The sequence below is a fragment of the Carcharhinus amblyrhynchos genome, chromosome 15 (genome assembly GCF_965287045.1).
Source record: "Carcharhinus amblyrhynchos chromosome 15, sCarAmb.v2.hapA, whole genome shotgun sequence".
NCBI classification, from domain to species: Eukaryota; Metazoa; Chordata; class Chondrichthyes; order Carcharhiniformes; family Carcharhinidae; genus Carcharhinus; species Carcharhinus amblyrhynchos.
In genome coordinates this window covers 14,403,865-14,419,034 of record NC_137338.1, presented here as the reverse complement: position 1 = coordinate 14,419,034, position 15,170 = coordinate 14,403,865, and the positions used below count along the sequence as shown (strand labels likewise).

Below are 15,170 nucleotides of genomic sequence, written 5' to 3'. Positions count from 1 at the left end.
ATTTAATTTTGAAACAGTAGAACAAAATATAAATAAAAATGATCAACAATAGAAATTAAAATATGTGAATAGGAACATTTGCAATGTACAGTTTTGCAGAAAATCAAAATCATTTTAAATTCTGTTTAGTGCCTGACAAACTTAACACTTATAACTGTTTACATGAAGAAACATTGTCAGATCAGGCTATTATGTTTTTAAATACCAACTTCTTCCAATGTTCCTTACATCTCTTGAAATTATGAACTCTTACTGAAGTGACCAATCTATCAATAGAAAGAGTTTAACTGGGAGAATTGGGGAAATTGAATACAGTAAGTAATTTACTTAGGAGCAGTAAATTATTAGAGGTAACTTCAAAGCAACTAGCAGATGGGAGACATAAGAAAGTTGAATTTAGAATAAGTCCAATGGAAGTACTCATTCTGGATCTATCCATCCTTACACACTAGTAATGAAATTCACTGTTTTAAGGCTAACAATTTGGGCTATTTTGATACAGCTTAATCATAAGAAAATGAACAAAAACACATAAAAGTGAAGATAGTAATGAGACCTGAGGGAGCACTAGAGGGATACTCTGGCAGTGGTTACAAGAATCTGGGAGTATTTTCTTTGCAGGTGACAAAACTGTGGAATTAATTTTCTGAAGGTATGTAGAATCATAGAATCCCTACAGTGCAGAAGGCGGCCATAGAGTCTGCACTGACCACAATCCCACCCAGGTTCTATTTCCACAACCACATATTTACTCTGCTAATCCCCTGACACAATGATCAATTTAACATGGCCAATCCACCTAACCCACATATCTTTGCAATGTGGGAATACCCAGAGGAAACCCACACAGACACAGAGAGAACGTGCAAAGTTCACACAGTGATCTGAGGCTGGAATTAAACCTGGGTCCCTGGCGCTGAGGCAGCAGTGCTAACCATTGTGCTACCTTGCTACCCAATATTGGTAGTTTTGTTTAGAAAAGCTAAACAAGCTGCATGAGTGGCACATCTTTCGGACTGTGGGAGGAAACCCACTCAGACACAGGGAGAATGTGCAAACTGCACACAGACAGTAACCCAAGCTGGGATTTGAACCCAGACCCCAGGTGCAGTGAGGCAGCAGTGCTAACCATAAAAGGTGCACGTGATTCTGGGGATAGATTTCTAGATATTACTCACCAAAATTATTTGACACAAACAGATTTAGCAGACTTTAATATTGTAACTGTCAGCAAGCAATCATGTTTCTCCTGAATATCATGCCAGAACTGCCACATCTATCTAAGGCTCCATGGTTATGTGGAGTTGTAACTATTTGCATTATGATTAAATGAGTTCCTGTCGGCCTCTGGCAGAACTTAGTTGGGTGGGAGAAGGGGGTGGGGGGGGGGGGGGGGGCGGGTGGAGATAATATTTATTCTATTTAAGTGGCTGAATAGTAAGGAGGGAATTTAAGTCTCTACACTTCATTGTGATAGACTGGTTGGCATAGTTTCAACTCACGAGCTGAAAGATTTGACCTGTTGTTCTGCACTGGTGTTGGTATCTAAACTCTCTGAACACCATGCAAAACTTTCCAAAGTTTTAAACACTGCAGTAAAACTTTAATTCAATAAAATATAACACAATTATGGAATATGGATTTTGCTAACCACTGCTGCCTCACTGCACCTGGGGTCTGGGTTCAAATCCCAGCTTGGGTGACTGTCTGTGTGCAGTTTGCACATTCTCCCTGTGTCTGCGCGGGTTTCCTCCCACAGTCCGAAAGGTGTGCTGGTCAGGTACATTGATCTGAACAAGTGCTGGAGTGTGGCGGGTACGGGAATTTCATAGTAACTTCATTGCAGTGTTAATACAAGCCTTACTTGTGACTGGGGAGAGGGGTGGCAGGAAATTTCGTAGCGGTTGTATAAGTCAGAGCGAATAATTCGACTCCTCTCTGAATAGCCAGCCACGTTTTAAATACAAAGCTTAATTCCGGAAGTTAATTTGCCCTCATAAAAATTAAATGAACAGTTGAAAGCGGATTCTGAAGCCATTCACTCCCCCCAAGGCCTTGCCGACTGGGGCGGGGGAACAATTTGTTAGGTAGACCGGGAGACCGCTGCCAGACGGAACAGTTTGTCAGACGGACCGGAAGACGCTGCTGGAGGAACAGTTTGTCAGACGGACCGGATGACGCTGCTGGGGGAACAGCTTGTCAGACGGACCGGAAGACGCTGCTGAGGAGAACAGTTTGTCAGACAGACCGGAAGACGCTGCTGGGGGAACAGTTTATCAGACGGACCGGAAGACGCTGCTGGGGGAACAGTTTATCAGACGGACCGGAAGACGCTGCTGGCGGAACAGTTTATCAGACGGACCGGAAGACACTGCTGGGGGATGAGATCAGCGGCGGAACCGGTTGTGTTTCCACTGGCGGTCTGTTTGAAATACCCGGTGGGGAACAGCCGGCTGTTCACATTCAAACTGAACATGTCCTGAAATCTTAGCAACATCAACACCGGGCTGTGATAAACTACCCCTCTCTCCCAATAAAATATAAACCTCCAGCAATAGACAAAATACCCAAAGAAAAGGAACTGAACCGAGAGGTTGCGAAATTAATCTTTCATAATTTATATTGTTCGATTACAGTAAGCAGCAAATCTGATCTGTTCACAAAGTATAACCTGCCGATGTTTAAATGTGTATGATTTTTATAAGTACTGGACATGTCTGTTTGCTAATGTAGTTATTTTGGAAGTCAAGGGTGAAAATCGAAAGGCTTTCCAAGTCTCCACATCCTCAGACAGCTTACAGATTCAATGAATAGCAATGACCAACAAAGAAATTATTCCAGCCACCAGCAGCCGGCATCGCTTTCTGGGGCAACATCGAGTGTCCGTTCGAAAGCAAAGGTAAGAACCCCCTGTTTCTTTTTTGCAATGCTAGCATTCATTCTCAGTCAGCCTAGTTTCTCGGCCACTGCAGAGGACGCCCATTGTGGGACTACAGTTGCCTAGACTGGGTAGGAAGGTAAAATTTATTTATTTATTAGTCACGGTGACACAGTGGTTAGCACTGCTGTCTCACAGTGCCAGGGACCCGGGTTCGATTCCTGGCTTGGATCACTGTATGTGTGCAGTTTGCACATTCTCCCTGTGTCTGCGTGTGTTTCCTCCAGGTGCTGTGGTTCCGCACCACAGTCTGAAAGACATGCTGATTAGGTGCATTGACCCTAACAGGCGCCGGAGGGGGTGACTAGAGGAATTTCACAGTAACTTAGTTGCAGTGTTAATGTAAGTCTTACTTGTAACTAATAAATAAACTTTACTTTTACTTTAGTTTAATTTGGCTTCTGTATTTCTCCGCTTTGCCTTGCTGGGACATGCATCTATCTCGAGTTGGTGGAATATTAAACTGATTAGTGCAAGAGTTAATTGAGGCCTTTTTAAAAAATTTTCTAGCAGTGTGGATTCACCTTCCCTAAACCTTCGCCGCTCAGGCCGCTTACAGCAGCGAGTTCTCATGCGAAGTTCAAATGGCAAGGAAAATCACACTGATGGGATCCAAGCCAAGGTAAGTTTTGCAGAGAGCACTAAAAAAATCATACAATTTTGGGCTAAAGTTTCTTTAAAGAGCTGAATAGCAAATACCTATTACTCTTAATAAAACAAAGATGATCAAGCGAGAAACATGGTTTGGACAATTAAGATGGTGATTACTGTTTTAGTAATTATTGGAGGAAGACCTCGGAACACTTGGGCATGATGACAAATCAGACCCAATGAAGAAAGGGGTAAATTTTGCCTTTCACAGATTGTTACAGTGCAGAAGGAGGCCATTTGACCCATTGTATCTGCACCAGCTCTCTGAATTAAAATTTGGTGCCATTCTCCCCATTAGCCTGCACATTCTTCCTTTTCAGATGACTGTCTATTTCCATTTTGAATGCTTTGAATGAACCTGCCTCCACCACATTCTCAGGCAATGTGCTCCAGACCCTAACTACTCACTCGTGTTAAGCTTTTCCTCATGTCTCTCCTCAGTTTAATCTCTCCTCATAAGTCAAGTCTTTCATCCCCAGAATTAATCTGGTGAACCGCCTCTGAACTGCCTCCAATGTCACCACATCTTTCCTCAAATAAGGAAATCAAAACTGGACACAGTACTCCAGCTGTGGCCTCACCAACACCCTGTACCATTGCAACAACACTTCTCTGATTTTATACTCCAGTTCCTTTGCAATAAATGCCAACATCCCATTTGCCTTTTTATTACATGCTGCTCTTGCATACTGACTTTCTGTGATTTATGAATATAGGCACCCAGATCCCTCTGTCCGGATGCGTTTTGAATCTGCTTTCTATTTTTTCTGCCAAAATGGACAACTTCACACTTATCCATGTTAAACTCCATCTGCCAAATTTTGGCCCATTTGCCTAGGCTATCTCTGTCTGTCTGTAAAATCTTTATATCCTCCTCACTGCCTGCTTTCCCACCTATTTTAGTATCATCCACAAATTTTGCTGTGTTACACCCTGTCCGTGCTTGCAGATCATTTATATAGATTATAAACAGTTGAGGTCTGTGGACTGACCTCTGCAGCACCCTGCTAGTTACATTTCGCCAACCAGAGAAGGATCCATTTATCTCAATCCTCTGATTTTTGTCAGTCAGCCAATCCTCAATCCAATCCAGCACTCTGTCCCCAATCCCCCGCAATGCGGGGCCTTGTCAAACGCCTTTAGGAATCTCTTATTCCGTGAATGGACTTCATACAGTTGAGATGATGTTTGTAGTTGTCAAACTAGAGTACAACAGAAACCTAGCTAGAAATATAAAAGCACAGTGGAACTTCTGTAGATACTTAAAAAGAAAAGAGTTAACAAAGTGAACGTTGGTCCATGAGGAACTGAGTCTGGGAATTAATAATAGAAAATAAGGAGATGGTAGATGAATTGAATCAGTATTTTTAATCAGTCTTCACTGTGGAGGATACAAGTAATGTTCCAGAAAAAAAAGCTGTAAATCAGGAACTGTAAGGAAGAGAGGAACTCAAGAAAATTGCAATTACCTGGGAAGTGGTACTGAGCAAATGTTGGAGCTGCAATTTGACAAGTCCTTGGTCCTGATGGACTTCACTCTAGGGTCTTAAAAGAAGTGGCACTGAGATAGTTGATACATTGATTTTATTTTTCCAAAATTTCCTACATTTGGGGAAGGTTCCATTCAATTGGAAAATAGTGAATGTAACTCCTTTATCAAAAGTGGGAGGGAGACAGAAAGCAAGAAAATCCAGACCAATTACCTTAATATGACATAGGGAAAATGTTGGAAGCTATAATTAAAGAAGTTACAGTTAAGAAATTCAAGTTAATCAGGCAGAGTCAACATGGGTACCATGCCTTTGACAAGGTACCCATGGTAGATTGTTGCGTAAGGTTGAATCCACTGGGGATCCATGATAAGGTATCTAAATGGATACAAAATTGGCTTCTTGACAGAAGCCGGAGGGTGGTTGTAGAGGGTTGTTTTTCAAACTGGAGGCCTGTGAGCAGCACCTACCTCAGGGATCATTGCTGGGTCCACTGTTATTTGTCATTTATATTAATGATTCGGATGAGAATATAGGAGGCATGGTTAGTAAGTTTGCAGATGACACTAAGATTGGTGGCATAGTGGACAGTGAAGAAAGTTATTTCCAATTGCAATGGGATGTTGATCAATTGGGTCAGTGGGCTGATGATGGCAGATGGAGGTTAATTCAGTGAATATGTTTCTGCTTTCAATTATATTTGTGGTTAGACTGAGTGAAAAGTTTAAAACAATGGGGGTGTGGCTTAAAGATTCTAAAGGTACTGCAACTGTAGAACGTGCATTATGGCAACACCCTTTGTGTGACAGTTGCACTGAACTGTCTTATCCACCATCAGTCAGCTGTAATCAGTGAACAGTTTTGGGGAATCTTTTTAGTGTTTTCATTGCATCCACTCTTCTCAATTCTTGCCAGTATTTTAAAATAACTGCCTAGAAGATCTTCATGCACCTTCTGGAATAGTTCTTTCTGCATCACTTTGGGTATGGTTATTCTGGACCCCAGCAGCAAAACACCACCTCCTAGTGAGAAGTCATCTCCAACATTGCCACATTGCTGCCTGTCTGTTTGCTGTAACTTGTCAGGCCATCCCTGGATCTCTTGGTGAGAGAGCATTTGTAACTTCATTTTCACTGTCCTCAACTCTAACTTGATTCCATGTTCATGATGTTACTTACATTCATTAGGTGATAGATCTTCACATCTAGAGCATTCATCATCCACTCATTCTAGTCTTGGATTACTATTTATAATATTGTATAAACATCAGTTGAGTGGCCTCCTTCAGTGTCACAAATCGTTCTATGGTTCTATGATATAAGTAGCAAACCAGTTGTAAATGCTGAACATTGAAACATTGAATGGAAGATTAAAAAGGACTGAACAACCTTTAGATTACTCCCATCATAGATATCTTTCCCTTGCTATTTCTTCTTTCTGTCCAGACTAATTCTACATCATTATCTCCAGTGCTTATACCATGTCTCACTACTGATTTCTTCCCATACTAGCAAAGCTACACCACCACCTTTTCCTTTCTCTCTACTCTTCCAAAATAGTGAGTACCCTTAGATATTCAGTTCCTAAACCTGGTTTCTCTGCAACCATGGCATTTTCTGGCTCTCCCCAAAGCCGGAAAATCTCATCTGAGGGCAACAGACTTTTAAAATTTTACAGTTTATTTATTAGTCACAAGTAGGCTTACATTCACACTGCAATAAAGTTACTGTGAAAACCCCCTAGTCACCACATTCCAGCGCCTGCTCAGGTACTTGGGGGGGAATGGAGCATGGCCAATTCACCTAACCAATGCATCTTTCGGACTGTGGGAGGAAACCCATGCAGAAATGGGGAAAATGTGCAAATTGCACACAAAGTGATCCAAGCTGGGAATCGAGCCTGTGTCCCTAGTGCTGTGAGGCAGCAGTGCTAACCACTGTGCCATCGTGCACCCTCTCTTTGCAAGATAGTCCTGTGGCGGGTGGAATGGGAAAATTGTGTAGATTTGTCTCGATTTGTGCTGTTAACTCATTACGTTTATTCTGAATGTATGCAAAAACACATGTCATGTTTCATTTTCTTTCAGACTCCTGCTAATGTTAAAGCATCATTTGGGAGCCCTGGCTCATCATTGTCACTCGACGATGAACTTATACAAGCAGCATTGGATCTTGAAAACAACTGGAATGCTGGAATTCCAAGAGAAGATGTTTTAAAATCTCTACGTTTAAACAACATTAAGGAGACTTCCAATTCCAGTGGGGGCACAGTTGAAGAAGTTAATCAGATTAATCTTTCTAATGAAGACAAGAAGGGCTCAAGTTCTGCAGCAAGTAGTAGTGTGGACCAGAAGAAAAGTATGGCAACTCCTACAGAAACTAAGGACTCAATGGTTATTACAGGTCCTATCCTTGATTTGATCAATAAACCTTTGTATAGCAGCCATAAAGAGTTGGTCAATGGGCGCAAGAGAGAAAGGCCTTTGTCTACGAACAATCCAGATTCAGAAACTTCAGCACACTCTATTGCAAAGAAGGTAGTTGTTTGCCATAAGCGTTCGCCTGTCATCAATGAAGACCAGCAACTATCTCGTGTTCAGAAAAGTCAAAAAGCAAGAGCTGCGGTTAAACGGCAAGTTAGAACTTCACATCATCTGGGTAGAACTTTGGAAACATCAAGAAATTCCTTCGTGCTTAGTCCAAACTGCCAAAATCTGTTGCAAAAGAGGAAGCTTTTTCAATCCAGTTGTTCCTTGTCTGTACTGACACCACCTGCTGGCCTCAGTCAAAGTTTGTTAGATGGCAGCAAACTCAGTGAGTCCCTGACAGCAACAGGTACAGTCTATATTAAGCAAATTAAACAGTACTAAATATAATTGTTATTCCACTAATTTTCTTGAGAAACAAATTGGCAGTGTCTTTGAAAGTAAACACTTAAGGCACCCACCTTCTGTCGCAGTTTCTGACGGGACGTATTCACTTGATTAATCTCTGGTTCCGCCCTAGTCTGTTTACTAAAGCGTGCATTTGTGGCTGCATTAGTCACTTATTTTTGCAAAATTGTTGGAAGATGTCAATTTGTCAGGTCTCTTTTGTTTTTATGTTTCCTTCACTTTCCAAGGTCAAACCTCGCACTGGTTCAAGATCCAGATCTCCTGTTTTGAGATTGGATGCAGCAGAAAGAATTTTCCATTAATGTGACATTCATTAGATCCTGAACAAGTGGGGGAAGAGGGAATTTCACACTCTTCAGTTAAAAAGTTTTTGCTTTCAATTATATTCGTGGTTAGACTTAGTGAAAAGATTAAAACAATGGGGGTGTGGTTTAAAGATTCCAAAGGTACAGCAACTGTAGAGCGTGCATTATGGCATTATCTTCAGTTGCACTGAACTGTCTTATCCACGTCAATCAGCTGTAAATAGTGGACAGGTTTGGGGAATCTTTTTAGTATTTTCATTGCATCCACTCTTCTCTATTCTGACTAGTATTTTAAAATAACTGCCTAGAAGATTAAATCTTCTTGTGGTTGCACTAGGGTATGGGAAGGCAGTAAAGAATTAACACACTGTCCCAACCAATGAGGAGCTCTGGGTAAAGCTCACCATGACGCACAAAAAATTGCATATAGTCACTGGATCAATTTTATCTTGGCCTCCTCGATTGTGACATGATGTGTTTTGTATGTATTTTAACACACGTTTATACTTTAATGGATAGGGGAAAGTAGAGGTTGGGGTTGTATGGCAGGGCTCTTGGAGCTTAATTTGGCTGGCTTTATCTGATAGATACACAATGATTGGAATTGTGGAAGTGCTGTGGTGTGTAAATCACTTAGATTGTTTGCATCATTGCTTTGTTGGCAAAACAGTAAATCAATTCATACATTAGCAGCTATGACCTTGATCCCTCGCTTGTTAACCCTGCCCTCCACTTTCTGCCTCATTTCAGTGTCATCTTTGGGTTTTGATTACTTATGGTGTTATGTGTAATTTAACCAGTTATGCATATCTCAGGCAGCAATGACAGTCCTGAGAAATTGATAATCAATACTGTGTTTTAACACAGTTCTGTTGTCAAGTCAGAATGATTATGCTTCCAGGGACAACATTTGGCTCATACTGTTCGATGAATCTACAGGACACCACAGTATAATTTATGAACCAATTTTATTGCCGACAGTGACCATATCATTACTGCTAATTTATTTATTTTTTATCAAATGTTGAATGTAAAACCTCGTAATTACAAGTCAGAAATGTTAGGTTTCAACAGTGTGTGGTCTGTCAAATGTAATTAATCACTTGCATAATAAACTTGATCAGTAACATTCCTTTGCCATGATTAATTTTACACTTTATGTGAGAAAAGTTGTTTTGAACAGTGTAGTTAATATTACAGGTAATTTGCTGTCTTGCATATTTCTTTGTAGACATGTCAGAGTTGTTTGCATCTTATTCTAGGGCAATGTGGGCATGTAGCTGCCCCCACACAACAATCAGTGCTGCTGCTTTCTAACTGGGGACTGCCCAAGTCAGTTCTGGAGAAATATCAGAGCTTGGGAGTGGTGAGCATTTTTGAATGGCAAGCTGAATGTCTTACCCAACATCAGGTATTAGAGGGACGGAACTTGGTCTATTCAGGTAACTTAATATTTTGTAATATTTAAGCTGATATAAGTTTTTGATTAATAAGGTCACCTTACATTTAACAATATCTAAATAATGTTGACTTGCCCTATTTTTATAAATTAAAATTTCAACGATTTTTGTCTTCCCCTTACATTTTAAAAAGTTAGTAATTTTGTGTTTGCGTTTGATTCTGGGCAGCTTTCTAGTCATTACAGGTGAGATTCACCAGCGGAACTGTACTCCAACACAATCTGCAACCTCATGGCCCAGCATATCCCCCACTCAACCATTACCATCAAGCCAGGGGGTCAACCCTGGTTCAATGGAGAATGCAGCTGGACATGCCAGGAGCAGCACCAGGCATACCTAAAAATAAGGTGTCAACCTGGTGAAGCTACCAAACAGGACTACTTGCATGCCAAATGGCAAAAACAGCAAGTGATAGACAAAGCTAAGTGCTCCCACAACCAATGGATCAGATCTAAGCTCTGCATTCCTTCCACATCCAGTTGAGAGTGGTGGTGGAAAATTAAACCACTCACTGGAGGGGTATGCTCCACAAATATCCCCATCCTCAATGATGAAGGACCCCAGCACATCAGTGCAAAAGATAAGGCTGAAGTAGTCACAGCAGTCTTCAGCCAGATGTGCTGAGTGGATAATCCATCTCGGCCTCCTCTGGTGGTCCCCAGTATCTCAGATGCCGGTCTCCAGCCAATTCACTCCACATGATATCAAGAAATGGCTGCAGGCACTGGATACTGCAAAGGCAATGGGCTCAGATAATATTCCGGCAACAGTACTGAAAACTTGTGCTCCAGAACTTGCTGCTTCTCTAGCCAAGTTCTTCCAGTACAGTTAGAATACTGGCATCTACCCAGCAATGTGGAAAATTGTCCAGGTATGTCCTACACACGAAAAGCAGGACAAATCCAACCAGGCCAGTGATCACCCAATCAGTCTATTCTAGGTCATCATCAGGGCTATCATGCAGCACCTGGTCAGCAATAACCTGCTCGGTGATGCCCAGTTTGGGTTTTGCCAGAGTCACTCAGTTCCTGACCTTGTTATAGCCTTGGTTCAAACAAAGACAAAAGAGCTGAATTCCAGAGGTGAGGTGAGAGTGACAGCCCTTGACATCAAGGCCGCATTGGAGTGTGGCATCAAGGAGCCCTAGTGAAATTGGAATCAATGGGTATCAGGGGCAAACTCTCCGCTAGTTGGAATCATACCTGCTACATGTGAAGGTGGTTGTGATCGTGGAGGATCAGTCATCTCAGCTCAAGGACATCTCTGCAGGAGTCCCTCAAGGTAGTGTCCTAAGCCCAACAATCTTCAGCTGCTTCATCAATGACCTTCCCTCCACCATAAGGTCAGAAGTGGGGATGTTCGCCGATGATTGCATAATGTTCAGCTCCATTCGCGACGACTCAGAAACTGAAACAGTCCATGTTCAAATGCAACAAAATCTGGACAATATTCAGGCTTGGGCTGACAAGTGGCAAGTAACATTCATGCCACACAAATGCCAGGCAATGACCATCAATAAGAGACACTCTAACCACTGCCCCATGACATTCAATGGTATAACCATCACTGAATCCCCCACTGTTAACATCCTTGGGGCTACCGTTGACCAGAAACTCAACTGGACTTACCATAGAAACACAGTACAAGACAGCTACAAGAGCAAGTCAGAGGCTAGGGATACTGTGGTGAGTAAGTCACCTCCTGACTCCCTATCCACCATCTACAAGGCACAAGTCAGGAGTGTGATGGAATACTCCCCCCTTGTTGGGTGCAGCTTCAACAACACTGAAGAAGCTTGACACCATTCAGGACAAAGCAGCCCGCTTAATTGGCACCACATCTGTAAACATTCAATCCCTTCACCACTGACGTCCAGTAGCAGCAGTGTGTACTATCTACAAGATGCACTGCAGCAATTCACCAAAGATCCTTAGACAGCACTTTCCAAACCCATGATTACTTCCATCTAGAAAGGCAAGGGCAGCAGATACATGGGAACACCACCACCAGCAAGTTCCCCTCCAAGCCACTCACTATCCTGACTCGGAAGTATATCTCTGTTCCTTTGCAGTTGCTGGGTCAAAAATCTGGAATTCTCTCTCTAATGGCATTGTGGGTCAACCCACAGAACATAGACTGCAGCGATTCAAGATGGCAGCTCACCATCACCTTCTCAAGGGCAACTAGGGATGGGCAATAAATACTGGCTGGCCAACCAACAACACCTATGTCCCACGAATGAATTAGAAAAAAGATTGCAGCCTTAACTCGTTGGTACTTTCCTAAATTAAGCTTTTGAATTTGATCAAATCACCATGCAAAACAAGTGAAGGGGAAAGAAATCTTGCTCTGTCTCTGACAGAGAAGTATCTGAGAACAAATCAATCTTGAAGTAGACTCTTGTACATCAACTGGAGTTGGGAGCCTGACCTTTTTTTCAAAATGGTCAACTAAATGAGAAAGTAACTTACTGTATTGACAGGATGGGAAAATAAATAAACTGGTGTAGAAGTTACCTGTTAGACTTTCACAAAATCATACATCCTTAACTAAAATTAGTTTGATATTCTGAAGTTTTGCTTGATTGCTTTTGGGGAATGAATCGGAAGCAATGTTGCAGAATTTAATGCTTTTGGTTAATTTCCCAAGAATCTGATAGAGGATTATACTGTTTTTGGAAGGAATTAGTTTGATGAATTGAGTAACATTTATTTTTTTGGTCCCATGCTTCCTATATATTCTCATGCAAATTATATTGAATGCAATCACATGTACTGTGACCTGGGGAAAGATTCTAGCTTAGTGACTCCACACTATCTTTTCATTTTTCTGCTCTGCCATATGGTTGATTCATTCAGATGGGCCTTTGTGCCCAGCACTCCACCTTCTGGACTATTCCTTTGATTACAGGTCCCGGAGTTGAAAACAGTTCTCTAAAATTTGTCAGAGGCAGGAACCTTCTTTCCTATATTTAGAATAACTTTGATTGTGGGAAAAGGACATGTGGGATGGTAGCTTGTAATTTCTTCTAGTGCGTTGCTAAACTTAGCAAATGTATTTGCTAAGTTTTTGAGATCAGAGTGTCATGTTTCATTGGAGTTGGTTGGAAGAAATTATTATTTCTATTTATCTGTTGGGGCGGAAAGGGGGTGATAGAGATTTAACCAATTGCTGATACTTTGCTGTTGGCACAAAACCAATTAACTCTAATTTTCTTTGATGTTGCAGCCCCCACCAGTGCTGGAAAGACACTTGTTGCAGAGCTGCTCGTCCTAAAGAGAGTTCTGGAAAAGAGGAAGAAAGCACTGTTTATCCTACCGTTTGTTTCTGTGGCAAAGGAGAAAATGTACTACCTGCAGGTCAGTGCGGCAACAAATGTTGGAAAATAATTTTGATCCCCTGCAAGTTCTGTTTGTACGATGGCTAAATAATTCAAGTCAAATGAGTTGAGTATTCTCAAATTGGTGTTCTCAACCAGTATGAGAAATGGCAGATTTCTCTTGGGTGCAGTGTGGACTGCTTTTTTTAAAATTGGGACTGGGGTTGAATAAAGAAAGCTTTATTCTGCGTCTAAACATGAAACAAGTTTTTGAAAGTGCTGCTTTTCGTCATGCTGTGGGGGAGTTGATGGTGGTGACAGCAGATTTGACTCATACAGTTTGATGTAACAGAGAGGGATGAGCTTCAGCTATGACTAATATCAGTGACTAGTGACTGTTACCAAAAATACACTTAAAGATTCAAGAACATGGTATTTATGTGCTACTGTGACATCAGTTTCCTGTCTGACTTGTCCCGATTCAGATGATTTTTATTGGAGTGACAATAGTGATATAACAATTAGCATCAGCTTCTTAGAACAGGTCCAGAGAACAATCAGCCAGGTTTGGACCCCTGGTCATTATCTAGTGACAAATATAAGTTTGAATGACAGCAGGATTGCTCACTGATGTCATCTGCAGTTGAACAGTTTGTTTACACGCTCATAGCCCAGGCTCATGAAGAATGGTCACTAATTGGAGGCATTGGAAAGCTGTCAATGTCTATGAAGGTTTCTGACAGTCATTATCATTATGAGAGGGGACAAGAAAAATAGTGATTTTAGTGCAGACAATGAATAATGTCAGGGGTTATCATTCGTGATAATCTGAGCACAATTAATCAATGAAGCTTGCCTCCTCTCCTACGGTTGTTTAAAATAATTGACTATTTTAGTTGTCATTGCTGTCTGTCATTAAACCATCATCAGCAGCGTTTGTGTCAGGGAGAGTATTGATAGATTTTTTCATCATTTTGATTCTGGAAGAACAGTGTTCTCTCCATTGTGTACTCAAGTAATGTCAACACTGAGGCAGTGCTGCATTGTCAGGAGATGCCATTCTTTTGGATGAGTCTTAAATAGAGGCTCCGTTTGCCTTTTTGAATGATGTAAAAGATCCCACTTTAGAAGAAAAGTAGAGGAGCTATCCCTCCTGTCCTGGCCAATATTCACCCCTAATCAAAAGCACAAAAAACAGATCATGGTCATTCACACTTTGAAGTTTGTGGGCTTTGTGCTGCATTTCTAACATTACGATAGTCTCTACATGTCAAAAGTGCTTCATTAGCTGTAAAGTTCTTCAACATGCCCTGTGGTGAAATGCACAATATAAACACAAACCTTTCTTTTCAATATGCATATTTGTGATTGTTGATCATTCTACACACATGATGTAATTACATGTTGAAAAATGATGTTTCCTGTTCCTCTTTTTTGCTTCTGGGATCTGTGTTTGAGTCCAACCAAAACTAATGGAACACAAGTCAGCTTCTGCTGTACTGGTTCTATATGCTTTTGGAGTGCATGGCCCCTTTAATTTTTCTTTTGCAATGTCATACAGGTGCAGGAATTTAAAGGGGCTGTCCTATGTGCAGTGCAGGGACTTTGAGGTCACTTTGCACGTGTGCAGCTGAGAGGGAACATTGTTTTTTTGGTTGTCTCATTCTTAAGGGGGATAATTTTCTGAAGTGCCTTGGATAAAGTAGAAACATCTGTTATATTCACTAAACTGCTGCATGTAACAATTCCACACTTCTGAATAGTAACTAATTGGATCCAAGGTTGTATTTACAGTATATAACATTTTATCATATTTCTTGGAGACAACTAGGGATGTGAGACAGTGCTGTTTAATTCAATATTTCATAACTAACAACTGTATTTCAAAGGGAATGGAGTATTGGCTGTAAATGAAGGGTCAAAAATTGAATTATGGATATCATTGGTCTCTCTCAGAATTTATTTCAAGAGGCTATGGTGAGAGTGGATGGATATATGGGAAGTACTTCACCCGCTGGGGGATTTTCGTCAGTGGATATAGCTGTGTGCACAATTGAGAAAGCAAATGGACTTATCAATCGAATTATTGAGGAGGAGAAAATGGACCAGATTGG

General features: G+C 41.2%; 1 protein-coding gene across 1 annotated transcript in view; it reads left to right on the top strand.

The window, feature by feature from the left end:
• The first annotated feature begins 2,712 nt into the window (after window positions 1–2,712).
• polq (polymerase (DNA directed), theta) overlaps window positions 2,713–15,170 on the top strand; it is a 73,536-nt gene continuing 61,078 nt past the window's right edge. Inside the window, exons 1-6 of the mRNA XM_080203436.1 lie at window positions 2,713–2,899; window positions 3,449–3,560; window positions 7,166–7,913; window positions 9,540–9,719; window positions 12,966–13,096; window positions 15,013–15,169. Of these exons, the coding sequence (XP_080059562.1) occupies window positions 2,817–2,899; window positions 3,449–3,560; window positions 7,166–7,913; window positions 9,540–9,719; window positions 12,966–13,096; window positions 15,013–15,169 (1,411 nt within the window). The 5' untranslated portion in view covers window positions 2,713–2,816. The remainder of the gene's footprint in view (window positions 2,900–3,448; window positions 3,561–7,165; window positions 7,914–9,539; window positions 9,720–12,965; window positions 13,097–15,012; window position 15,170) is intronic.